This window comes from Cydia strobilella, chromosome 1 (assembly GCF_947568885.1).
Source record: "Cydia strobilella chromosome 1, ilCydStro3.1, whole genome shotgun sequence".
NCBI classification, from domain to species: Eukaryota; Metazoa; Arthropoda; class Insecta; order Lepidoptera; family Tortricidae; genus Cydia; species Cydia strobilella.
Window position 1 is genome coordinate 28,148,488 of NC_086041.1, and position 27,301 is coordinate 28,175,788.

At 34.7% G+C, this 27,301-nt stretch overlaps 1 protein-coding gene across 2 annotated transcripts in view; it reads right to left on the reverse strand.

Annotated features, from left to right (window-relative positions):
- LOC134744118 (uncharacterized) overlaps positions 1 to 27,301 on the reverse strand; it is a 113,700-nt gene that overhangs the window by 65,240 nt on the left and 21,159 nt on the right. The window contains exon 1 of one of the 2 annotated variants that reach the window (XM_063677815.1): positions 2,815 to 2,964. The exons of the other annotated variant lie outside the window; for it this stretch is intronic. Coding sequence (XP_063533885.1) covers positions 2,815 to 2,872 — 58 coding nt within the window. The 5' untranslated portion in view covers positions 2,873 to 2,964. Of the gene's footprint in view, positions 1 to 2,814; positions 2,965 to 27,301 lie in introns of those variants that run through there. 2 annotated transcript variants of the gene reach the window in all.

Here is a 27,301-nt window from a genome sequence, read left to right on the forward strand (position 1 = left end):
TAGTGTTTTATTTATATATTTTTGTAAAACTGCAAAATATATTAATTATCGTTTATTGTTTTTTTTAAAGGGGTATTGGCAGAACGTCATTCCGAACCATAAGCAAATATTGGTTATAGTTTTTTTTTGGCTGAATGCCATTATGCTGTGTCACAAATATATGTGAAATGGAAATTAAAAAAGAGGCACTTCCCGGCCTAGGCCTGCAACTTTGTATGAAATTTCATTACAGGCCCCTCGTCTAGCCGCGCCGGAGTCGTGATACTTCCCAGCCTAATATAAAGAACGTAATATCAATATTACATAGCATGTTTGAGAAAATAATGTTTCACAACATAGTCCCCTGGCTCGTATATGCACTTCTTACCACAAGATTTGTAATGATGTAGACATTTTTCATTTGAGTTATAATAGATTTAGAAACAGTCGAATATAGTATTTTATACAATCGTGATATAATAGAGAGCTTTTCAGTCGAGTGCCGTGTTTAAACAACGAAGCTTGCTGAGTTGCTTAAGTTAAGGTACGAGATTGAAAAGCTTGATTATATCACTATTGTATAGAATACTTTGTCTACGAGACAAAAAAATAATACTTTCTTTCAACTAGTAGAATCATATAGGTAAACAAACCAAAAGTATACAGCTAAGATACGCTAGCTGCCGCAGCCCGTGGTACCTTCATACTCGTACGCGCCCCCGGCGGGTTGGTCAACGACACCTCCTCGTAACTCATGAGGCCCTGGTACCTGCTTCTTGCTAAATTCAATTTTAAGACAGTTTTTTTCTCGATTTTGGCCACCGTAGCCTATGGAGACTAACAAGCAACGCTAAGCGGTTTTCGTAAGGTATGGATGTTACTATATGAAGGGTGTCACATGCGCGTTTCTGACTTATGAAGCAATTGTTTCTACTACAACATAAAATAAAATGTTTTTGTTGGCCAACCAATCACAAAGCAGATGCGACGCAGCAGCGTGTTTAAGTACCAATTTGCATTGAATCGAGTCTCCTTAAACAAGAAATATTTTATCGAAATGTATGAAGTTCTATTTTCAAAAATTTTATAATTGACTAAACCGTATCGATACAATTCTTATGCTCGAGTCGGAAGTGCCATAGACTATCCAGCATTGAAAAGAGTAAGGTTGTAGTTTGGTTGTAGTGTTGCATATGAAGTTGTAATACACAGATTATACTCGACGAGTAGAATAAAATTATTACATATCTAGATTACCTAGTTAATTAGTAATTATAAGATTCATAAATAATTTTGTTTACTAATAAATATTATAATTCCTAATGAATGTTGTGCTTGGTAGTTATTGAAATGTAAGTTTAGTATAATAATATTATTAAGATGTATGTATCCAATTTACATTTTGTTACCTCGCCTTGAAATAAAGAAAGAAATAAATAAACAATTAAAAATAGTAGATTGTGTTAGAAGGGACCAAAAGGACATATTTACGGCGAGGGCGTACATTGAATCCTAAACGAAGCGAAGGATTTTATAACAGAATTCCGAGAGTAACGAGGGATTCTAAAGTAGAATCCTGAGCGTAGTGATGGATTCAAGTGTGTTACGGCCGAGATGGAAATAAATTTGCTACCATGTGACACATACTTTTCACATCATCTATGTGGTAATTATGATGTTTAAAAATATTATTTAAGCTAACAAAATTATGTAAAAGTGTTACTTTGATCCCTCCTAGAAGGAAAGAAAAGTGCCACTTTGATCCTTCTTAGCAGGGAAGAAAAACCCCTTTTTCGAATTGGTGATGTGAAAAACAACTTTTAATAGTACTTTTACCTTGCGTATTTTATTTTACGTATTTTAAGCTAAAATTATTGTAAAGCAACGATTAAAACAAAAATGTAGCTTATTGGAAAGACTGTTAAATTACTTCATTATAATACTTATTAGTATTGCAGATGTTACTCGTTTTTAGACGATTATTTTTGTTTTGTATTTCAATAAATAAAGACTAGATCACTTAGAACACTCCAATCTTCACTTAAAACCTACCTTAAATGTGTGACGTAATGGATAGTCACATTGGGTGTCATTACGTTTAAATTAATTTATTAAGAATATAAATATTGTATATCGAAAGAAAACAACATTTTCATAAAATATGGAAATAGTAGATTTAATTAAACCCACTTTTAGTTATTTTTTTTTTGTAGGGTGAATTCCATTACGCTACGGACCTTAATTCTAAAAACGCCCACTTAACCTCCCTACCTACCTACGCTTTTTTCCCCAAAGTGTAATGTTTTCACAGACGTCACCCTAAAACTAAATCAATAGGTAGGTTAGATTCATTAGGTAGCTACAGATGCCCGAATGTGCAATTAGGAAATATCAACGATGAGTATACATACACATCATTTGATAGGTCTTTAAAATAAGGCTAAGTTTTTTATTTATTTTTTGAAGAAGTATAAACCAGCTATATTGAATAACCGCTTCGAAAGTCGACAAAAGTATACCCCCTCCACTAACTTTTGTGAACCGAACCGGGCGTATGAAATATATGAAAAAAAAACACGAATATAAAGCTAAATAAATACTTTCCACAAAAATTTATTTAAACATCCCAATGAGTATTTTCCAATACGTTTATCTCTTTCTTCTTATTAAAAGGACGTAAGTGCCGGAAAGATACGGCCTTTATATGTAAATTAATTTCAAATACAATGAAAATTGTTTATGAATAAACTATGACTATGGCTATGGCTTTTTATATCGTATGAAGGTACGGAACCCTCCATTATGCTTGGCCCGATCATGAATGAAAAATCTTACCTTGAACAGTTAATGTATAGAGAAGTATCCATAAAACTTTCTTAAATTTACAAATCATTTCCTAACAATAAACTGAACAATTAAGCACTGAACACGAAATCTCTATTTACAACGATACCCGCTGAATATACACTGATATAATAATAATTATAAATACACGTAATTTAAACTTTTCGTAGCACAAAATACGCACAGTTCGTAGCGATGTGGGCGTAGACGCGTCCGTCCGTAGCGCGCCTACGAGCCGACTGCGCGGAGCGCCCGCCAGGGTAACAAGGACCTTTCTCCCGTCAGGATTAAAATGAAATGTTCCACTTTTCCCTATTTGTCTTGCTCAGCCAGGGATTATACCTTATTTTCGCGAGAAAAATATATAACATGGTCCGTAACAATAGGCTCTACAAATATAAATGTACCTACGTGAGAGATATTCTAATGTTTTCATAGCATTTCGAGCAATAACTGTAACGTATAAATATATCCCTTCAAGTTCGGTTTTGATTAAATGAAGGTTCCGTACATTTATTTAGATACTTTTGATATTTTACATGAGACTATTTTACAAAATATAAAAAATAGTCCATTAAACTCTAGGATAATAGTTATTTGTTTTACAAGGGGGCAAAGTTGTTGTTTAACCTCTCGTGCTAATATTGCTACCCAAGCAAGCGAAAGATTCTAAAATGGAATCTTGAGCGTTGCGAGGGTATCAAGGCACGAGGGTTAAATAAATTTTGCCACCGAATGAGACAAAAATTTTCACCACACCAACACAACGAAAATACTAACTGTAAAATATCAAACAAAATCGATTTAAAATGAATTTATTAAATATTTATCATTCAAAACCATCATTTAAAAGTCAATTCTACCCAGCTAACATAAGAAAACAACTCAAAATTTGCATTTGATTACTTTGCCTCACATCTGAATAAAATGCAACTTTCTTATCAGTTTTTGAACAATCAAGAGAGCCTTTACCTGCTGGTGTGGTGAAAAGTATGTTTTCAGCTGGTTAGCTTTTTTATAGTGCGGTATGAGAAAACTTGTAGTCTGGAAAAGGAGAAGTTGAATTTAATGGAAAAAAACATACAGTTTATTTGCTTTGCTGATGACATTGTTGCACAGGCACACGTCTGAGCAGCTTGGAGAATTACTTACTTAGTAAAACGAATGCAGTTGTTGACGGGTTCGGTGTGATATTTCGGCGGTTCCGTGGGAATCTGCCGAATCCTGAAAATTGCGTCTCCAAAATGATTTTAAGATTTTTTATTATATTACTGTATATATGTTAGTTTGTAAGGTATGTAGCTATGGGCCTTAGTTGCCTGAAAATAAATAATATTTAATTTAATTTAATAGCCTAATGCCGATGACGCTAGTTTTGTGATTCGCGTGTCGAGTGCGCGCCGGGGGACACGTCGTAAGTACTTCTCGTGATGCGCAGACATTAAGGGAAGTAATTATAACGGATTATACGCGCGTATGACAAATCGCGCTCATTCTTTATGCCCCGTGGTGTTCACCGCACAGTATGACAACGGTCTTTATTGTCGGTTATCAATAAGGCGTTATTTCCATACAGCTTCAATTTGAAATCAACCTTATTGACAAGCGACAATGTGGTACCTTTTGGTTGAACATGTCACATTCATTCTCATAATATGAAATTGCAATTATGCTAATCTACATGAATTTATATTATGGTCGTCATTAATATTTACATAATATCATTTAATAAATTTATCGATACAAATTTAAAATGTCTTAAAAATAATCAATCTTATGTCAACAATTTTTATTAATTCATGTACTTATTAAACAAAATATGAGAATAATTAAGTACGATTATCTCCTAATGATCGCCATGTTCTGGATAAAAACTAGTTACACATTACATTAAAAACCGGTCAAGTGCGAGTTCGTTTAACTCGCGCACCGAGGGTTCCGTACAAACTTTAAATTTTCTCATATAGATAGAATCACGAAAGACTTTTGGCCAGAAGTATAAAGCGTAATTGTGTACAGCGCCATCTTTTTTTTATATCACGTCGGTGGCAATCAAGCATACGGCCCGCCTGATGGTAAGCAGTTACCGTAGCCCATGGACGCCTGCAACACCGGAGATATTACACGCGCGTTGCCGACCCTTTAAAAACCTGTACACTCCTTTATTTATCGGCAAATTGGCTAACTAATTGGCGCGACCTGTATGTTGGTTTTTTCTGGGATAATCCCTTATCATGTGAACCGATTTCAACAATTTTTGTTTAATTTGAAAGAAGGTGTTTTTAGTGTAATCTCATAGACATTTCAAGTATAACATACACCCGCAAATGGGCTTACATTGCAAATTAAATTAGAAAATGTTTTATGATAATTAAAAAAAAGTTTTCAAGACGGTGTGATTATATTTTTCCTGTAATATTTATGATAATGTTATTATTATGTAAAAAATTTATAATTTTTCGTTGGTAAACTTCGGAGTTAAGGGGGGGAATGGTATTTTTTTCTTTCACATTTTCCTTCATAAGTAAATTTTTTTTCACTATGAAAAACAAATAAAAAATTGTTCTGTTATGGTCAATTCGAGCTTTTTCAAATGATATCCCACTCGATATCATACATACTTCCAATGTGTTTGGGTTAGCGTTGTTCATAACAATTCCAAATTTCAAATCGATAGCTTCAGTAGTTCTTGAGATATTTAGCAATGTGACAGACAGACAGACAGACAGACGGACAGTCGCACTATAAGGGTTCCTTTTGTACCTTTTTGGTACGGAACCCTAAAAATGAAAGTAGTTTTGAAATTCGAACATGGTATACACTATCGTGATTATTCGTGATGTCAACATTTTACTAAAATCAACTGATCGAAGAACGTCAACAAGAGCTTCACCTACGACCAAGCCTGGCACCGTTCAAGAATAGTCTACTGAAGGTTATTTCGTTTAGTTAGAAATTGCTTAAAACGCGCAAACTGATTTTAATGAAAACGAGTAAACAGGGAAATAAATATAAACGCTGGTCTAACTTTTAAATACCTACTAAATTCACATCGGTTTCAGGTTTTAAACACATACAAGAGGTATATTTTCAACTAAATTAAATACCTACTTGTAAGTAAATACTAAATATAGCTCATCCAGTTTATCTGCTCATATTTGTTTGTGTACCTGTGTCTCGGTGCGATAATAACAATGTACCTAATTGTATAATGAAACGATTAATATTGTTTAGCTATCTACCTACATTGCTGCGCCCATCAGGGTTTCATGTGTCATTTGTGTACCTACCTATACTCTTAAGTACTTGTAAAACCTGTAATGTACATGTGAAATGCAATAAATAAATACAATACAATACAAACTATGAACGCTACAAAGTTGAAGCAAATTATACTATGTATACCTATACTTACTATGTACATTATGTGACAGCTTTAATGAGGAACGTCGTATTACGTCACATAGGTAATTCCAAAAGTACTCACGTAATAATTTCCGTAATTGAAACTAAGTTGCTTCCGCGTGTATTTCTGGTTGACACAAGTAAAGCAGAATAAACTTAGTAAGAGGTGAAATAGGGTAATTACGAGTATAAGAAATAATAATATGATGATACTTACTTACTTACTTACAAAAACTTAGCCTTAATAGTTTCGTCAGTCTATCTATCCATAGGCAATTTATTCAAAACCTAAAAATTGTGTTACATATTAAGTACATTAGCTTATTGGCACCGCTGCATGCACTTTTGTTTGCAGGGGTGCTAAGCTAACAGTTTTGCTGACTGTAACGTAACTAGTTTTTGTGAGCCACAGCCGGGCTAGCACATGATTAGCGCGAGAGTATCTCGCCGCAACATAGACGGGTAGTCCCGCTTTAATTCATACAGTTAGTAAAAGACGGGTAGTCTATCTCACGGCGAGATACTGTCGCGTCAATCATGTGCTCGGCCTACAGGCGTGGCTTACTCTACATTTTACGTTTTACTGCTACAAGAAACTACATTCAGATATTAAAAATCTGTTATTGATTTGGTATTGATACTATTGATATTATTCATATGACACAATAGTAGTCACAATGCTTGTCTCTCGCACCAATACATAAAAATACGAGCTAGATGCCCCGGCAGGTAATGTCATAATGAGATGAAATTGTTAAATTAATTATAAATACAAAAATAAATATTAGCAAGACTACTTACAGCAAGAGTAGATGACATCTGGCAGTAAATTTTCTTAATTCACCCTAGAGGGCTTGAAAAAATTAAGCCGCGTAAAGAACATTAAGCATTCAGCACACGACTCTTCAGTATTCTGTGTGATTTCGCTCCGAGGCCCCGGGACAAATTCAGGACTGCATAATAATTCGTTTTCATTTGAAGGAAAGCCTTTTCTTACTTGACAATTTGTTTATTTTATATTCGATTCACTTTTTTCTCAAAAGAATCTTTACAGCAGATCGTACTTTGCTGCCCCATAGCTCAGGGTAACAACGAGCTAACTATAGCTCGAACATTGTCTAACTCAGGGTATAGTATTTGTAAAGTAAATACGATACAAAAACAGCGCCATCTATAATTTGTGCTCTAGGTCACTATACCTACCACCACTACCACATCAGTGTTAATAGGTATAATTGTTTCATTTGGTAGAAAATAAATAAATGATAAAGGTATTAAGTAAACTATATTCTTGACACTACTTTTTGGCTTGACACCAACTTAAAACATATCAGATGGTAACGCATATACTTAAATAGGACAATAGTTTATTTAATAATCAGGGTTCCGTACCCAAAGGGTAAAAACGGAACCCTATTAATAAGACTCCGCTGTCCGTCTGTCCGTCTGTCTGTCACCAGGCTGTATCTCATGAACCGTGATAGCTAGGCAGTTGAAGTTTTCACAGATGATGTATTTCTGTTGCCGCTATAACAACAAATACTAAAAAGTACGGAACCCTCGGTGCGCGAGTCCGACTCGCACTTGGCCGGTTTTTTTTAATGACGGTTGTCTTTTTTTGTAAATCGTCAATTAAGAAGGTAATTGTTAACATCTGGTTTATATAATTTTTGTGTCTGCGAAATAAGTTTCCAACCTTACGCTTCCCACCTATAACCAATGTAGCACTTAAAGGTATAGTTAATAATTAGTTATACGTTATACGCCTGTGTAAGTTATATGCGTATACTTGTACTTGCATGCATGTGTGTGATGTGTGTGTCATGGTTATACTCGTAAAGAAATACGTTACCTACAACCTAGTCATTCTGACCTTCGAGCAACACGGAAGGGAGATGGCATTCGTACTATTTCCCCTCTGCCGAAGCATAGGCACTACTGTGCCCTGTGCCTATGCCGATGCGTGTTGTGACTCGTCCGTACACAAAAAGAGAAGATCGAGGTGTGCAAGATTTGTCTTTAACGTGTGTTATTCGGAATTTGGATCTTTAGCAAATTTTTGACGTATCTTAAAGTTTGAATCAGGCCGATTGTCCCGCCCATAAAATATAATGTAGCTAAGTGGGCTCCGAGCTCCTTTAAGACGCAAGCAGGAAAACACGTAGTAGGTACATGAGATAATAATATATCGACGTTCAGTTTTCATGAAATAATATTGCACCAATAATGCAGTTCGCCTATTCCGGGGTCAATGTTATTATCCATATCCATATAATATATAGTAAAGGCACCAATCATGGAACATATACGAGAAAATTTGGAGTATTTTTTATTTTTTATTTATCTTGAAAATCAAGGCCTAGTTTCTCGGTGAGGAGGTCTTAAAGCAGATTAAAAAAATTGTACCCACGCAAAATTTTGAAAACAGAGATTTTATTGGAATTTTGGGTGCTAAAACGAGGAAGATATCTATTGAAGAAGTGGAAAAAGTTCTTCTGTCCTTGGCTACCTACTTTTTGTTCTAACTTCCTTAGTCTCAGTTACACTCTTACACTACATGGAAATCTGTTAAGAATTTGGCCAGCTTGTGTTAGGAAATGAAATAAATACTTACAGTCAACATTATCTTCTGACATATTTCTAACCAAACCGAAAATTAATGAACAATTTACATTTGTAAGATTCGTACCAATTCACACGTACTTCATGTATATTAAATACGTTTGCAAAGCGTTCATAAGCTGAGCGGAACACTCGAGAGAAATTTGAAAATCGTAATGGTTAAATTATGAACAGTGAATAATGTATGCAGGGATTTCCGTTCCTATTCAAAGGGTTTGTCTCGGGTTTCTCACTGGAAATTCAATTAGCCCTTGGATACTGTTAGGATAACCTACACCAGGTACCTAGGTACAGTATCACTACACCTTATAAAGCAAAGCTCCCCACCGTTTCTGTCTGTGTGTATGTATGTTCGCGATAAACTCGAAAACTTCTTAACGGATTTCCATGCGGTTTTCACCTATCAAAAGAGTGATTCTTGAGGAAGGATGAGGTGTATAATTTATTAAGGTTTTGTGTAACTTGTGCGAAGCCGGGGCGGGTCGCTAGTGAGTGTTATTTTCGAATTCTGTCTCGTAGGCCTCTAACCCACAGTACAGTCAGTAACAGAAGTTGCTAAGCGGGCGAGGTGTTCACAATGATCTTAACGCGACTTTATTGTTAAGAGAATAAGAGCGTGTCAAGGTAATTTTGAACACCTCGCCTGCTTAGCAACTTCTGCTGCTGACTGTACTATTTAATAGCTAGATTATAAGTAAGTTCTAATTTCTAACCTTATCTAGTAGATCTAGTAGATAAATATATTTTATCTACGCACATATCGTTAGTGCTCTAAAATGCGTTCAGAAACCGTAGGAAATGACCAGCATTATTACAACCAATTTTACTATGAGAACTTTCTTATCTGGTAGTAGGTAAAATCTGTACTTTAATGTTATTACATTATAGATTTTTGTAAGGTTATGTATGAGTTTAAATTTGGAGGAACGAATTGCCGCCATTACGTTGTCATTTGTTTATTGATTTTTTGCTGTTACGAAAGTAGAATTGTGAAAAATTATTTGTAATTTATATTTTAATTGAAAATATGAGTAGTTTGTTTCTGTATTTGTTCAAATTTGTTTTTTATTGCATCATTTTAATATCTATACAAGTATTGTACATTGTATATTGTACAAGTAGCACTAAGTAGCAATGCAGGTGTGTTTACAGTTTAATACACTTGTGTTTAAGGCCATACATAATGATCAGTTGCATAAACTACTATTTTTCAAATGTTATTATATCCTACCTACCTAATAGGTAATAACTTAAAAACTAAGTACCTAATAACTTCATGTGCTAATATTTTTCCCACAAGAGCCGTATCTTTCGTTTGAGTCTTTGTATTTTATAACTTTAATATGGATAACTTAAATTATACATAAATGCAAATAGATAAATGAAGTTATTCTAGTACAATAACGTTCTAAAACTAGGAAAAAAATACAAATGCTATGTAACTGTTGCGTAACTGTTTAAATATAACCGAAAATTAAAATCATTTTTTTTTTTTTTTACTAGCCTAATTTAGTGTCCCACTGCTGGGCAAAGGCCTCCCCTCGTTTCCTCCACTCGACCCTGTCGTTTGTAGTGTCCCGCCAATCCGGATAAAATGCGTCTAAGTCGTCCCGCCATCTCCTTTTCGGCCTGCCTGCACCCCGGCCAGCACCATCTATGGTGTTCCGTGGGTCCCACTCGGTAACCATTTTGGCCCACCTTTCAGGGTGCATGCGGCAGACATGCCCAGCCCAGTCCCACTTAAGCTTAGCGGTCTGGACACCTACATCTACAACTCGAGTTCTGGAGCGCAGTTCCGTGTTTCTGATTCTATCAGTTCTGCGAACACCTAGTATACTGCGCTCCATCGCTCGCTGGCAAACCTTGAGTTTGGACTTTAACGCCTCAGTTAATGACCATGTTTGAGCACCGTAGGTTAGGATAGGCAGGATACACATGTCGATGAGTTTGCGCTTGAGACACAGGGGAAGGTCGCCCTTCAATAGCGCCTTCTTGGACCAGAAGCTCTTCCAGGCGTTGTCAATACGTCTATTGACCTCTATGGTTTGCCTGTTTTCGAAATTGGACTCACAATGAACAGAGCGAAAACTCAGTTGATGACCAATGGAGCAAAACACAGGGTCACGGTAGATGGGCAGGATATACAGTATGTTGATGAGTACATTTACTTGGGCCAGATAGCCTCCTTCGAAAACAGGCAATTAAAATCATTAACAAAATAAATTATTTCTGTTTGTCAAATATTTCATTCTTGATACAAGCTATTATCACCGACTGCACTTTGATTACAGCAGTCAACTAATACTCAACAAGACAATTCTAAGAAACTCAAACACATATGGGGTTGCGTAGTTATATCACAAATTTCCTATGGCCGCCTCCGGTCTCCATATCAGCTTTAAAGGTTCCATAATATTCCATAATTCCATTGCCACCCAACTTCCTAGTATGAGAAGTTTCAGCTCAATCGAGTATTGGAAAGTTGGTCTAATTTAGCTTGCAAGATACAGCAGGAAAGGTGGAACAAATAAAAGCTTGTAAATAATACTTTTAAATACGTGTCAACACATGCACAACAACACGTGTTCAATACGTGTTCACACTTGACAAGATAGCACTGATTTACCAATGAATATATTACCTAAAGCCCGACCAGAAATATATGATCACTAGCTGTTGCCCGCGACTTCGTACGTGTGGATTTGTAACATTATACAAACTTTACATCAAACACGGTGCAATCAGTTTTCGTCTATTATAATATAATGCCCTTTTACCAAGTTTCATGTTGCTAGCTTAAACGAAAACTTGTACTACATATAAACTACATCCTCTTTTTAACCCCTTTTCACCACCATGGAGTATTAATTTTCAAAAACGCTAAAATCACGTTTCTACTATTTTAATGATATACTTTTCACGAAGTTTCTGATTTCTAGCTTAAAATAAAATTTGAACCCTATACAAATTTTCAACTCCCTTTTCACCACTTTGGGGGATGAATTTTTAATAACGCTGAAATTAGTTTCCTTGTTTTTTTTTCATATAATAACTTTGTGAAAAGTTTTAAGTTCCTAGCTTATAATAAAATTTGAACCCCAAGACAAACTTTCATCCCGTGTTTAACCCCCTCCCCACCCCTGTTAAAATTTCCAAAAACGTCGAAATATTTTTTTGTAAGCGGCTATTATGCCTTTCTAAGAAGTTTCTAGGCATTAATATTTTGTAATGGTTTCAAATTTCCAACCCCTTTTTAACCCTTTTAGGGGATGAATTTTTAAAAACGCTGAAATTACTATTCCCGTATTCTAATAATATGCCTATATACAAAGTTTTAAGTCCCGCATTTGATAAATTGTTTGATCTCCATACAAACTTTTAACCCCTTTTTCACCACCTTAGGGGATGAATTTTCAAAAACGCTGAAAGTAGTTTTCTTGTTTTTTAATAATATATCTTTTACCCAAGGTTCGAATTCATAGCTTAAAATAAAACTTGAACCCCATACAAACTTTGGACCCCCATTTCACCCCTTTGGGGGATGAATTTTGAAAAACCCCTTCTTAGTGGATACTAACGTTATAAAAACTACCTATTGTAAAAAAAAATCAGCTCTCTCGTCGTCCAACGGTGTGGGCTGGGCGTTGATTTAAGTGAGTCAGTCAGTCAGTCAGTCAGTCAGGACTTTTACGTTTATATATATAGAAGATTCTCAAGAGGGCGCTGTTATTCTCATGTATGTGGTGACAGTTCAGTTTGGTATGTAAAATTTAGTTCCAATGAAATTCCGTAACATGGTGCGTGCGTACATTAATGAAAATATCATGGATAAGTTATAAGACGTACTGTTGTACTAACTATACTTTTGAATCCCATTGTTATTTCGTTGATTAATATATAACAGAGGGCCTTCTTATAACTTTTAGCAATTCGATCCTATCGATCGATCAATTTCCGTTATCTTTTATACAGTATTTAGGTTTTGGTTGAATTTCGAAAGAGGAAATTCAAGATTGAGAAACGCTATTTTAAACTGCACGAGATTATTGAACAAAAATCGGTCCAAGTGGCAGTTGGTATATTCCTTTCATGCTCTATCTACAGGCGCATTCCTTCTTCACCCTGTAATGGAAACGTTTAGTTCAAATACCAATATTCAGATTTAGATTTATTTAGCTATACTTATTCAAAATGTTAATCTGTGATGGTTTTTTTACTTACCTTATGGTGATATTATTATACAATAGCATAACATATATATAATATGATATGACATAGTATGACATAGTCTTAAACTCATTTTAATGCATTTACCCAATTAAGGCTGGAATTAAATATTTACCTTGTAAATACTCTTAATAAATTTTAAAGCATAGCACGTTCTTTTATCATTGTAACTGTATATCGTCTACATACAAAAATCACCCGTTTAAAGTGCTGTATTGAGCGAAATCTGTGCCGTAACTGTGTATTTGTTCTGGAATGGAGACCGTATCGGTCCGTGTTTAAACAGCCGCCCTGCTTCAATTGACTTTAACTTATTAGCTGAAATTGCTTTTCTATTTAACATTGATCACTTAAACTTCAGCTGTGGGGTTAATGCCGTAGATTCCACCTAGCTTATGATTACCTCGAAATATATTAATTGTTGATCTAAAGTTTTTTTTAAATATAAAAAACAATTGATAACACGACAAACCTAATTTAGAAGTAATTTTACCTTGAATATTTTAAATGCATTTACTTAGTTTAAAACTGTTGCATGCTCTTTAACCTTGATTTGTTGTATTAATATGGATTCAATGGATTATTTCCAGTGAAATATTGGATTAACGTTTCACTTTTCACAAAAATACAGTAATAATACGAAAAGTAAACCAAGTACAGTTTGCTCGGGCCATCCCTAGTTAAGCACGTTAACACAAATAACAAAATTGACGCTTTTAAAGCTTGCCGACCACGTGCCGGGGAGCACGTTTTTGATGTTTCTAGTCATCAACATTCTTCACGAGGATCTTCATATTTTTTTAGTTGACATCGACATGAACACAAAAAAAACATTCTCAACTATTCTACCGGCAAAAAGTACCTAAAACTAGCACAATGTTGTCGTAAATGTACACTTTAAACATAAAAGAAGAGACACGACCCTCTATCCTAGATCCATGAATATAAACCGATTCCACAATATCGGCTTTTGAACATCGTAACCTAAGGGTAGGACACTGGCAGTACTAATAGGTCCGCTGTAATGGGTTAAATTGTTTTTGTTGTCTTGTTTCTGACCACTCTGACACGTTGTATTTGTGTCTTCTATCAAATAAATAAAAAACTCGATGTCTTTCTAGCTGTAGATTAGGGGAAACTGGGGAGGGTTGATCAGCCCTTTTGATTTTGGAATGAATTTTCTTAATTATTTGTAGTATTGAAAAACTTTATATACCGATTTAGAATTTATCTATTCATTAATAGTTTGAATTAGAACAGGATCGTGCAACAAGTTAGACCATTATTTAATGAAACGCCATACTGTAGACTTTTACCATGTGTCCCCAGTGTCAAGGAGACGTGTATACCCCTAATTGGGAGCCATGATCCCAGAGGGATCAAGGGTCCCAGGTTCTTGGGAGACATGGTACCTAAACAGATTTATCAGATTCTCATTGATACTCGGATCGCAAATAGCATCTAGAATTAGGAAAACACATAGCAAACATATATGTACTGTATCTTTCATACTTAGAAGTTATATTTCCGGCAATAAGATGTCTTCAATAAGATTTGGGGACACTTTGTTAATAGATTTCAAGCAGTAATGCCACATTTCGAGACTTGATTCCAAGTTACTTTATTGATTTGATTTAAAAGAAATTAATCTATCAAGAAATCAGACACATAATGTTCCATGTTCTTTTAATTTTAAAATACAAAATCACTGACTTTCGAAACGGCGCCATGACAGACTGTTAATTTAGGAACTAATGAATGAGTGTTGCTAGCGTAATTTTTTTTATCACGTTTGGTTAAATTAGAAATTAAGATAATCGAGTGTCCCCTAGGGATCGACTCTCCCCACCTTCCCCTACATTTTAAATGAGAAAAATTAAAAGCTATATTTCAATTCATACAAAAAGCTCCGAAACTCCGATACTCCGAAAAAATTTTTGGGGACAAAAAAAACAACAAAACCAAATATTATTAGGACAGCTTTATAAAATTGCAATCTTCATAGCTTTTTTTTCAGGAGCTGTTGGCTCATAAAAAAATCATATTTTTTTTATATAAAACTATTGTGTACATCAATGTCCCATTTAACAGAAACGGCTTTAATAGCGTAAAACGTAGCGTGTTTTTCTTATCAATCGAATGCTCCCTTTGACAACAAATAATATGTCATCCCCTACAAGTTGCAAAAGTAAGGGAGCAAAAGGAAAAATTCGCAGACAAATAAGTTAGGGTGTCGATTCAAATAGATAAATAACCCAAAACGAATGGACACATTTGTGTTACAAATATTGTGATACCAGAGGCCGGAATTCTCGTGGCAGTTTGAATTGACATTAGGGACTTTTCATTTATCGACTTTGGATATACCTATATCGATACAATGTAGAATACAACATAATATAAGAAAGTAGAGGTAAATAACAAGCGGTCTTATCGCTAAAAAGCGATCTCTTCCAGATAACTTTTGAGTAGTTGAAAGTGCGAATAGAGATGTTCAATAAAAACAATGAAAACTGAATAGAAATAAAACTATGAAAACGGATTATATCGCGTATTGTATGGCGTTTTATTTCATGAGTAACTATCGCAGTAACCGAAGACAATATTATGAAAACTAAATAGTTTATCGTTTTCAATTTTAATTACTACAGTTCCGTGTTTTTTTTTCTATTTCACGTTCAAATTCAGTCTGTTTTTAGTGCTAAGAAATATTCCATTTGTCAGAAAGAAATAATTAGTCATCTTTTTTTCATATTATCAGCTTAAATTACTTCTTTAACAGTGAAATATCTATTAACTATAATAACTTTTTAATATTATGTTTTCTACATTGTATCCATATATGTGTATCGGAAATCGACAAATGAGAACTCGCTATGACAGTTCAAGAATGCCACAATAATTCCGGTCTCTGATTATACATATAACCTTTTATACTTATATATATATATATATATATATATATATATATATATATTATGTAAATGGAAATAAGGTTTAGGGTAAATCAGGAAACATAATAATTTATTTGGGTGCTCGCTGAGTCAACAAAGATGGGTAAATCGGGCACGTTATATGCTGGACCAGTCCTCTCTAATTCAATTAAGGAGAGGTTCATAACAAAAGTGGCAGCACGTTATGTGAATCTTTTATTATATTTTGTGATATTCTATAAAATTAAATACAATCGTATTTAAAATAAAAGGGCGAATTCAAGTTTTCGCCTTTTATATTACATCTCTTCTAGCACTATTTGGACAGCGTCTTCTGAGAGAATTTATGAGGTGTTTCTCATAAACATAGTTTTTTCTTTAAGTTTGATAAGCTAATTAATACCTTATTAAATTGTCTATTGTTCAATATTTAACGTTTTTGATTAGACTTCACTTTGAGGTAGTTACATGGAATTGCTACTTTTGTGTATTTGCCATTTTTACAGAAATTTGTTTCCCATAGAAAAACCTCTGTCAGAGATTAGCAAAAGATAAAAAAATATACCACATAATTCACTCACGTGAGAAGAGCATACCTAGGCCGCCCAGCAGGAAGACGTCCGATTGGACGCTATCGCTGGAGCTGGATTGGAGGTATCGCTGGTGCGACATGGGACATGGTGGAAGCGGATCTGCGCGAACTTCGAGTCACCAATTGGCGAGAGGTCGCACGGGACCGAGAAAAGTCGCGCTGTCTTGTGTCGGAAGCCAAGTCTCATTTTCGGTCGCTGAGCCAACGGAGTAAGTAAGTAAGATAATTTTTTAATACAGTTGCTCAAAAAGTGCTATTTTTCGTGGCTGTTTAGCGTGCGGAAAGTTGGTTTTTGCGAACTAGTGCTTTTTACTTTACCAATTTTTTTAAATGTTTACTTGTTCCAATTCATGACAACTTATTGATGAGTGTTAATATTAGTTTCCTTTAAACGTCGTAATCAACATAAAAACCTACTGTTAATGTAAAAATACGAAAAATATGCATATTTAATATTTTTCCCCTCACTAGCTCGGAAAGCCGTCTTTTATCCTTTAAAACAAGCGGGGAAAAACGCATTTTATCCACTAGTGGGGAAAGTAATTTGACCTTGAATGGAGCGTGTTTAAGTAGCTTGACAGATAACAAAACGTAAATCGCTCATAATAATGGTTCGTTCGATATTAATTATCATTAAATAAATGGTTTGAGAATCTAATAAAAAATACCAAATTTAGCTTTATTTAATAATTTTAAGTCATAAACCTTAAAATTCCATAAGAAACGTTAGATTTTTTATAATGATGTTAAATATAATTCTGAACGCACAAGTTGAGTCGATGCAATTTCAAAACGCATCGTTGACATTTCATACGTCAGGTCAGAACAGAAATGTCAACATTGTCATTTGTCAACAAATTTTTTACTTAAAAACAATTCTCACCGACACGCAAAAATCAGAATTTCCAGTGTTTTCTGTTATAATATCGTACAAAATAAGTGATTCCAGTGATGAAGATGATCTAACGCCTGTGGATGTTGCACTTTCCTCGCTATAGTGAGAGGAAAAGTTTTGTGTTACACACGGGTGCAAATGTATTTTACTTCTCGTGTGTTGAAACACTTGCTACGCTCAGGATTCTATTTTAGAACCACTCGCTTCGCTCGTGGTTCAACTATAGAATCCTTTCGCGTGCTCGTGTTTCAATTCCACACTCGCGGGTAAAATACAACTTTGCACCCTTGTATAACAAATAACTATTATTACTTACCTCTTCATCATTATAAGTATTATAACACGTTTATTTTTTAATGTTGTAAAACCGTTCTTAATAAGTTAATGGAACGGAACGCCTGTCAAAGAAGAGGCGTATTTTCTTACTGCAAGAATGTTTTAAGTTTTCAAAGGCAACATTCGATATTGTTTTTATAAATATACGATACACAAATAATCGTAAATAACTATATTTAGGTAGTAATAGTACAATGTTTTAATATTTACAATTGTTTCTGTCTTATAGAACATGCATTTGAAAAAAAAACTTTCATTAAAGTGGGTTCAATAATAATAACAAAATCTATTTTAGTCGAATAAAAGCTAGAAAAACACCTCTTCATAATGTCAATGTCAATGATGTCAGTGTCACAGAATTAATAATATAAAAGTTTCGAATTCCATTCCTTACTTGTTGCTTTTCTTATTTTTTCGCACCTGTATTAAAAAACTTCGTTCGATACACGTGCGGATATGTCATTCTTCACTCGTCCCGAGTCTTGCCACTCGCCTACGGCTCGTGGCAAGATATCTCCGTACTCGTAAAGTAATGGCATACTTTCCGCACTAGCATCGAAATGTACTATTCTCAAACATGTTATGTAATATTGATATTACGTTCTTTATATTAGGCTGGGAAGTATCACGTCTCAGGCGCGGCTAGACGAGAGGACTGTAATGAAATTTCATACAAAGTTGCAGGCCTAGGCCGGGAAGTGGCTTTTTTTTTTTAATTTCCATTTTACATATATTTGTGACACACAGCATCATAGCATTCAACCATAAATAAAACTATAACCAATATTTGCTTATTGGTTTGCAATGACATTCTGCCAATACGACTATAAAAAAACAATAAACGATATTTGATATATTTTGCTGTTTTATTTGTATAGAATTTCCAAAAAATCACAAATAAAACATTATTAACAAATTCCAATAATATTAAATTGCAAATTTATAATACAACTACAGATTTAAAATATTTCATTTAAATATTAGCGGTAAAAATGTCTACTCAAACACGCGTAGGTATTTTTTTAATCGTTTTGGAGGTAAAGTTGAACATTTTTCAATTCTGTAATTCTATTTTATTGGATTTATTGTGCGTTGTTTATTGTGTTATTTAATATGAGTTTCGACGAAAATATTACATTAGATAATACCTGTTAATTATATTTCATGTTTAAGGCAACGATGTATGTGAAGCATAATATCAACATAAAAAACTATGTCATCTTAGTTGTGTGGCTAAAACTACAGCCAGACGGATGCAAGGCGAAAAAAATCAAAGATACATAAATATATCTTAAAAACTTGTGTAAACTACATGTGTAAAATATACGACACGTGTGATAAAGATACGTATAGGTGGTAGTTATATTTTGTGCCTTGTTTACTTTTAGTTTCTTTAGAAATAAAACTTTAATTTCGTGGAGATTTCTTTATTTATTTCATTGCATGTTTGAGAACAGCACTATACATACATCGGCGTGGAAAGAGGTTGTTGGCCTTATAACTATCCGGCCTCACTACGTTCGGCCGTATATATGCATTCGGCCGGCAACCCCTTACTTCCCAGCCTCTGTAGTAATGTACTATCACTGCTACTTTTTTAGTAAGAAGAGTAAGAAAAGTAGGTATACAACCCTAGTCGATTAAAGGCTATCCGTATACAATAAATAGGTACTAATACCCACATTGAATCTCATAGGCTTCGTCTCATCAGATAATCAACCTAATAAATGCAATTAACAATAGTGTCTGACGCGCAAGAAGGATTTTCGGACTAATTGTTAATTAACTTAACAAAAGGTTGATAATATGAAAGTAAACCTCTATCAACCATTCGACCAAAACAGTGTCCATTACCCACGGAACAGCGTGTTTATTTAAGAAGGGAACGTTACGCGCCAGTTCGGTTATCAAGATGATTGATTAGGGACGGCACATATAAAGGCGTATCAATGGAGGGGAGTGTATGATCGATGCGGGAGTTAGCTCGCAATTATCATATTCCCCAGCGGGTCCGGAATATGAGATCAAACAACATTTATTATATTTACTTGGTTCAAACCCTTTTGTTAAAGCTGAGATCTCATTTTCCGTATCAACGTATTAATACCTAGTTAGTGTACTGTACCCAATATTTTCTAAACTTTTCAATAGAGCAAAATCATTCAGTTACGATATTTGATATCTTAGTCGAGTAAACAGCCTAACTAAGGTAAATATACATAGGTAAATTAAGTACATACTATATTAGGAGTACTTATCAAAATAATATCATTAACTTCAAATATGGCAGTGAATAGAATAGAATAGAATAGAAGATGCTTTATTCAAAAACGCTTAATTTAAAACTTAACTAATAACACTGACATAGATTGCTGGTTATAAAGCGTTCCTGAAATGGTCTCCACTCAGCTTCATGTCAAGGAACCTATGAGGCCCCCGACGCTGGTCTTCCGTGGAAACCCTTCCGAGAGAGCGCAACAAATACAACTTAAATATAATTACAACAGCTATACGAATCAAATATAAAATAAATAAATAAATATATAATACTACAGCTATACAAATTAAATATAATTTTAGTTGAATTATTATAACTATTGATCCACATTAAAATATAAAAACTATTGACCAGTACAGTAGCAGTCATACTTCTTTTATTTGTACAATTAGATCCACTTAGAAGCCAGAAACACATAAGTACACAAAAATAATTAGCACAGACTTAACAACGATTTTTCTGTACACTTAAAATGTATTTTTTGTAATTCACTTTGAACGAATTTACTGACAATGAGTTCCTAAGAGGAGGCGGTATATTATTCCAGCATTTCGTGGCAGTGTATTTAAAGCCAGTGAGCCAATCATAAAATATCAAGATAGAATGCTAAATTTGTTCCTATTTGTGGCGTTGATGATAATTAATTAGATTTTGCCCCGATTCTCTTTTGATACAGTTTTGTCGACCTTACCAAGGGACCCTGACTTTGGCTAGTATTCTCATGTAAGTAATTTTCGACTAGGAAGTTAAAAACCACATAAGAATAAGAATAAGAATAAATTTATTATCAATGAAATATATATCTAACAGAGAATATCAGGGGTCTCCGCACTAGGCTACGCCTGTATCGCGGGGAACCAGGTACAATTAAAATTATTAATAGTTAAAATATAGAGTACTACACAACAAAGTAGGTATTGAAAAAACAAACTTAAATGAAGTACTTGAAAGTATGAAAAAAGAAAAAATTGTTTATACAATATTGAAAACTAAACTAAAATATTTTAGTTATAATATCTTCTGTCTCGGCATAAGAAAGTGAATGTAAAAATTTAAATAAGAGTATCTTAGCTTCTACAATGGTGCAGTCGTTAAGGTTACAATGTTTAAGCAAAGCGTTGTAAGTGGTCACTCGGATTCTTTCCCCGAAACGTTTCCCACAGGCGGAACGGACTTCTGGAATTGGTAAGTTAAAGATGCGTTTTTTGATTAGAGAACTATAGCAAGGCAACAATTTTGAGAATGTATGTGTGTGTAAAGAGATTTTCATACGTATCTTTTTTATAAAAAAAACCGACCAAGTGCGAGTCAGACTCGCGCACCGAGGGTTCCGTACTTTTTAGTATTTGTTGTTATAGCGGCAACAGAAATACATCATCTGTGAAAATTTCAACTGTGTAGCTATCACGGTTCATGAGATACAGCCTGGTGACAGACAGACGGACAGACGGACAGCGGAGTCTTAGTAATAGGGTCCCGTTTTTACTCTTTGGGTACGGAACCCTAAAAACTAGGTTTGAAAGTAAAAATTAGCCAAGTGCCAACCAAGTCAAGACTGTCTAGAGCTTTAATTTATATCCTAATAGACAGAGACCCAGCCCCAGAAAATGTATATTATTATGCAGTTACGTACCGTAAAAACCCGTTTTAAATGTAAATGTGTTTACTCTAGTTAAGACTAGTTTTCCGAAATGCCAGTGGTGAAAATTAGTTTTAACTAGGATTTTTTACTTAAAACTCGATTTCTCAGTCTTGGTAAATACTAGTTTTCACTATTTAGTCAAAATTAATTTCAGTTTAAACTAGTTTTGACTATATAGGGACAACGAGTTTCCACTAAATACGAGTTTCTAAGGTAATATTATGCAAATTTAATACCAAATGTATTCTCTCTCTGACTCGTTTGCTTTATCAAAGTGGGAGATTAAGTAGGTAGTACCTAGGTCACCAAAATTTATCTTAGTCTAAACTCCGACCGAGCTATAAGTTTAGACCGAGTCGGCAGTGACAACGCAATATTACATATCCCGTAGCACTTGACATGATAATAGCGAAATCCGATTCTATAAGTTACATATGTATGTAACTACCTAATTATGAAGTTGGCACTAATTTACATTTAACTTTTTTGCCATTGTAGTCGACAAACAAACATATTCTTAATGTTAAACTTGGCTCCTATTGTCATTGTCGTATCGGATCGTTGTATCGGATTGGACCACATTTTTGCTCGTTTATGAAAGTTTGTGACTCAACTCAATACAATTTAAAAAAGTAAAATTACGAAATGCCAGCATCAGTAAGAATGACATTACTTTTAAGTAATAACATTGCTATTATCAGTGCAGTGATTGTAATGAACAGGGATCGGAATTATTGTGGCATTTTTTAACTGTCATAGGGAGTTCTCATTTGTCGACTTCCGATACACATATATCGATACAATGTAGAACACAAAATATTAAAAAGTTATTATAGTTAATGAATATTTGACTGTAAAAGAAGTAATTTAAGCAGATAATATGGAAAAAGAGATGACTACTTTTTTCTTTTATAGAGAAAATAATGAAATATTTGTAAGCACTAAAACAGACTTTGAACCTGAAATTGAAAAAAACACGGAACTGAAGTAATTAAATGTGAAACTATTAACTATTTAGTTTCATTCTTTTTATTGCATATTACACACGAGGCGATATTGGGCGCGCGAGCTGTAAGCGAGATGTAACCAGAGAGCTGATGTGTGTTATGATCAATGCACACGCGTTTCATACGACGTTTTTCAACACACTTGTGAGGAAAAAAACTAAACTGATTAATATAAAAATCAAATTTTAATTTTTAAAACAGTAAAAGTATTTTTACAAAATGGTGCACGTCTTCCACTTTTAACATCGAATAATTGCACTACTACTACTGGGCTTGTAGTTACTTATTAAACTATCCCAATGTCGTAACAAATAGGACGGAAAATGGCGCCTTATTTTTTTTTTTTGCGCGATCCAACTGCGCGCGCATGGCAAAGGCGAGAACGGAATCGACAAACAGCCAATATCAAAAATGTAAAAAACTAATATTTTCGTATTTATAAGCGATGGATTTAGACTAAATCGAACAAATGTTATAGTTTGTCAAAGGACATGTCATTTCAAACATAGACAGAGAGAATCATACTATCTTTGTCTTACACTGGTACTAGCACCCAAAAGAAAAGGATGAGTATAGTTTTTTTTTGTTCTTATTTACTGACAATTTAATGTTTATTTATTATTGTAATTTACGAGAGAATGTAATCTATAAATTACGTTTTGCTAGATAAAACTTCTGAACTTCTATAACCGCTTACTTAGTTGGTTTACAAAAAAAATATTACTTGACCAATTAAGCAGGCTCCGTTTCTATACATGTTATTAGGAATTGGTTACCTTACCTTCTTAACTCAGTCGAATTATCATTAATTACACACAAGTGCTATAATATAAAGAAAAAGCACGCGTGTTTAATATCTAGGATTATTAGCCTAAAAGCGGTTCAATATATTCAAGTGTGTTGAAATAGTTATTTGTTATACAAGGGTGCAAAGTTGTATTTTACCCGCGAGTGTGGAATTGAAATATGAGCAAGCGAAAGGATTCTATAGTTGAACCACGAGCGAAGCGAGTGGTTCTAAAATAGAATCCTGAGCGTAGCGAGTGTTTCAACACACGAGAAGTAAAATACATTTGCACCCGTGTGTAACACAAAACTTTTCCCCTCACTATAGCGAGGAAAGTGCAACATCCACAGGCGTTAGATCATCTTCATCATTGGAATCACTAATTTTTTTACGATATTATAACAAAAAACACTAGAAATTCTGATTTTTACGTGAGTCGGTGAGAAGAACAGTAAAAATTTTGTTGACAATGTTGACATTTCTGTTCTGACGTATGAAATGTCAACGATGCGTTTTGAAATTGCATCGACTCAACTTGTGCGTTCAGAATTATATTTAACATCATTATAAAAATCTAACGTTTCTTATGGAATTTTAAGGTTTATGACTTAAAATTATTAAATAAAGCTACATTTGGTATTTTTTATTAGATTCTCAAACCATTTATTTAATGATAATTAATATCGAACGAACCATTATTGTGAGCGTTTTACGTTTTGTTCTCTGTCAAGCTACTTAAACACGCTCCATCCAAGGTCAAACTACTTTCCCCACTAGTGGATAAAATGCGTTTTTCCCCGCTTGTTTTAAAGGATAAAAGACGGCTTTCCGAGCTAGTGAGGGGAAAATATTTTTAATATGTTGTATTCTACATTGTATCGATATTGGTATATCGAAAGTCGATAAATGAGAAGTCCCTAATGACAATTCAAATTCCCACGAGAATTCCGGCCTCTGTTATTGAAATGAAACGAATAAATTCTAATATTATAATGCTAGCTTTTGCCCGCGACTTCGTCTGCGTGGACTCAGTAACAGCAGCTAGAGTAAGATTAGCGCCTGTATAAAGTGTAATAGCAATCATTCAATTTGAGCATAAGCTTAATTATTTGACACCAATTATCAGGCAATTCATTAAATCCCTCAATTTCACCCCCCTTTTCACTCTCTTTAGGGATGATTTCCAACATAAAAAAACCGGCCAAGTGCGAGTCGGACTCGCGCACGAAGGGTTCCGTACCATTACAGAAAAAAACAGCAAAAAAATCACGTTTGTTGTATGGGAGCCCCATTTAAATACATATATTGCTTTTAGTATTTGTTGTTATAGCGGCAACAGAAATACATCATCTGTGAAAATACATCAACTGTCTAGCTATCACGGTTCATGAGATACAGCCTGGTGACAGACAGACGGACAGCGGAGTCTTAGTAATAGGGTCCCGTTTTTACCCTTTGGGTACGGAACTCTAAAAACTATCCTATGTCCTTCCCCGGGACTAAACTATCTCTTTGCCAAATTTCAACTAAATCAATTCAGCGGTTTAAGCGTGAAGAGGTAACACACAGACAGACAAACAGACTTAAGCATTTATAAAATTAGTATGGAGCATTAATGTAATTCTATCGGGTGAAAGTAAGACAATTATTAGGTACAGATAAAAAAATAATATGTGGTATGTTTAAGTGGTATCCAGATTAGTTGTCTTTTATTAACTTAGCGCAGTATTTAAATAGGTACATTTAAATACTGCGCTTTTTAAACAAAAAAATATGTGGTAGCTTAGGTATGCCGTTTGAAAAACCTGTTCTTAACTGTCAATGTACGTAGCGCATTTTATGCCGTGCCGCGGGATCTACATAAAGCGGGAGTCAAATAGAATGGAAAAACAGCAGCTGCAGACTGTTTTGAAAATGTACTTCGTTTTACAACCTATGTACAGACGACGTTAAAGATAAGTAGATAGATATACCTCGGTACTCGTATTTTCCTCCTTATTACATTGGAGTAAGGTGCAAAAATGTAAACCAATATTTAACGTCAACTTTACAAAGGTTCAGACAAAAAAAGGGCAGAAAGCTGTTCTCCCTCCAATTTACTATTGTTGCTGTTGTATTTATGTCTACGAAAATATTTAATTAATTTTACTTAGTCTGACCTTTAAGTTGCACAAATAAATTAACCTGCTCCGAGAAAAGTAACATTTACCTGTGTATGTGTGCGAGCAATAATATCTCAATGTATTATTATATACATAACTCAACTTATTTGGCGCTTACTGTTGGCACGAGAAGGTCATTGCAAAACATTTAGAGGGATTCAAATCTAATCATCAAGGCGTGCGAGGTCAGACTGAAGTAGTATTGAGTCAACAATAGAATTTATTTTTAAGAAAACTTTCATGTCATCGACGAAACAAAGAAGCTTTGAATGCAGAAGACATTTATTAATATCATTAATAAATATATTAAAGAGCAATGGCCCTAGTAGTGACCCTTGCGGTACCCCACTAGGAACAGTCACCCAACCAGACATATAATTATTCACAACGAAAGCCTGGGTCCTATTCTCGATATAGGATATGAACCATCGCAGTAAATCGCCATTTATATATATAGGTACATGCTGGTCTTCCCCACATTGACCTTAGCTGAAACTTTCAATTAGCCTGGGAAATACGTAATTCACGCGTTTTCGTGTGTAACGATGGTTAGCGTGTAAACATGTCTTTCAAATATATCTAGCCGTTCACATGAAAGTAAAATAGGTTTATTCCACCAAACGTAATCTTGCGTCTAATTTAAAATAATGGAGATATGCTATAGCCGAGGAATATTGCTAGGTATGAGAGCTGCGAGGAATTCTTCAAGGGAATTTCATTAAATTCTCGTGCCTCTTATTGATATGGGCGACGAACGCTCCGGGCTGGGTCGCGCTTTATTAAGAAATCATATGGATGTCTGCGGAATAGCGCGTACGTGACGATACGCGGTATTGCGGGGTCGGCGGCGCTCCATCTGAAGCCAGGCTATGGCTATGCGGGGTGGCAGCGGCCACCATAGCGCGCCGATCTGCGATGTCATTTCAATTGTTTACTGAGTGCACACGAGAGGAAAACTCAAGCCAACCAATATAAGTACGCTCTCTGATTACATACAGAGGCTACAGGTCTTGAGATCGCACTGGTTTGTCTGAGCGTCCGAGTCGCCTGCATTCGGCTAGCATTGTGAATTTGTGGCCAGATTAATTACGCCATGCCACCCGTGCTTGCTGCAAGCTTTGTGCACTTCGCTACTGTTCCTGACAAATACAAATACTTTATATCCACTAAGACTCATGTGAAACGATTATGGCTTTGTGGTGCTGGCACATTCGCATCCGTTGAACAGATTAAATGTCAGCCACCGTCAGTTGGTAAATAGATGGGTGACCTGACCGCTTTGACAGGACAGCTATAAGCAACTATCGAAACGCATTTAAGGCTTCAAGCCGAAATACCGTACCTACATATATATTTATCCCTTACGAAGTCCTCAATTTAGGTACTTAATTACTTGCGTTACGTATTTTCCCATTGACGTGCTTTCCCACTATTTAATGCTTTTTATACTTGACCTTTTAATTGACCATTTACAGAAATACCCTTTTTGAGATGAGTCCCCATTAAATTAATTGCCGAATATATAGTTTAAGGCTGAAAAGACGACTGCACTCTAGTGAGGTTACTAGCAAGAACTTGCATGCAATTTTCAT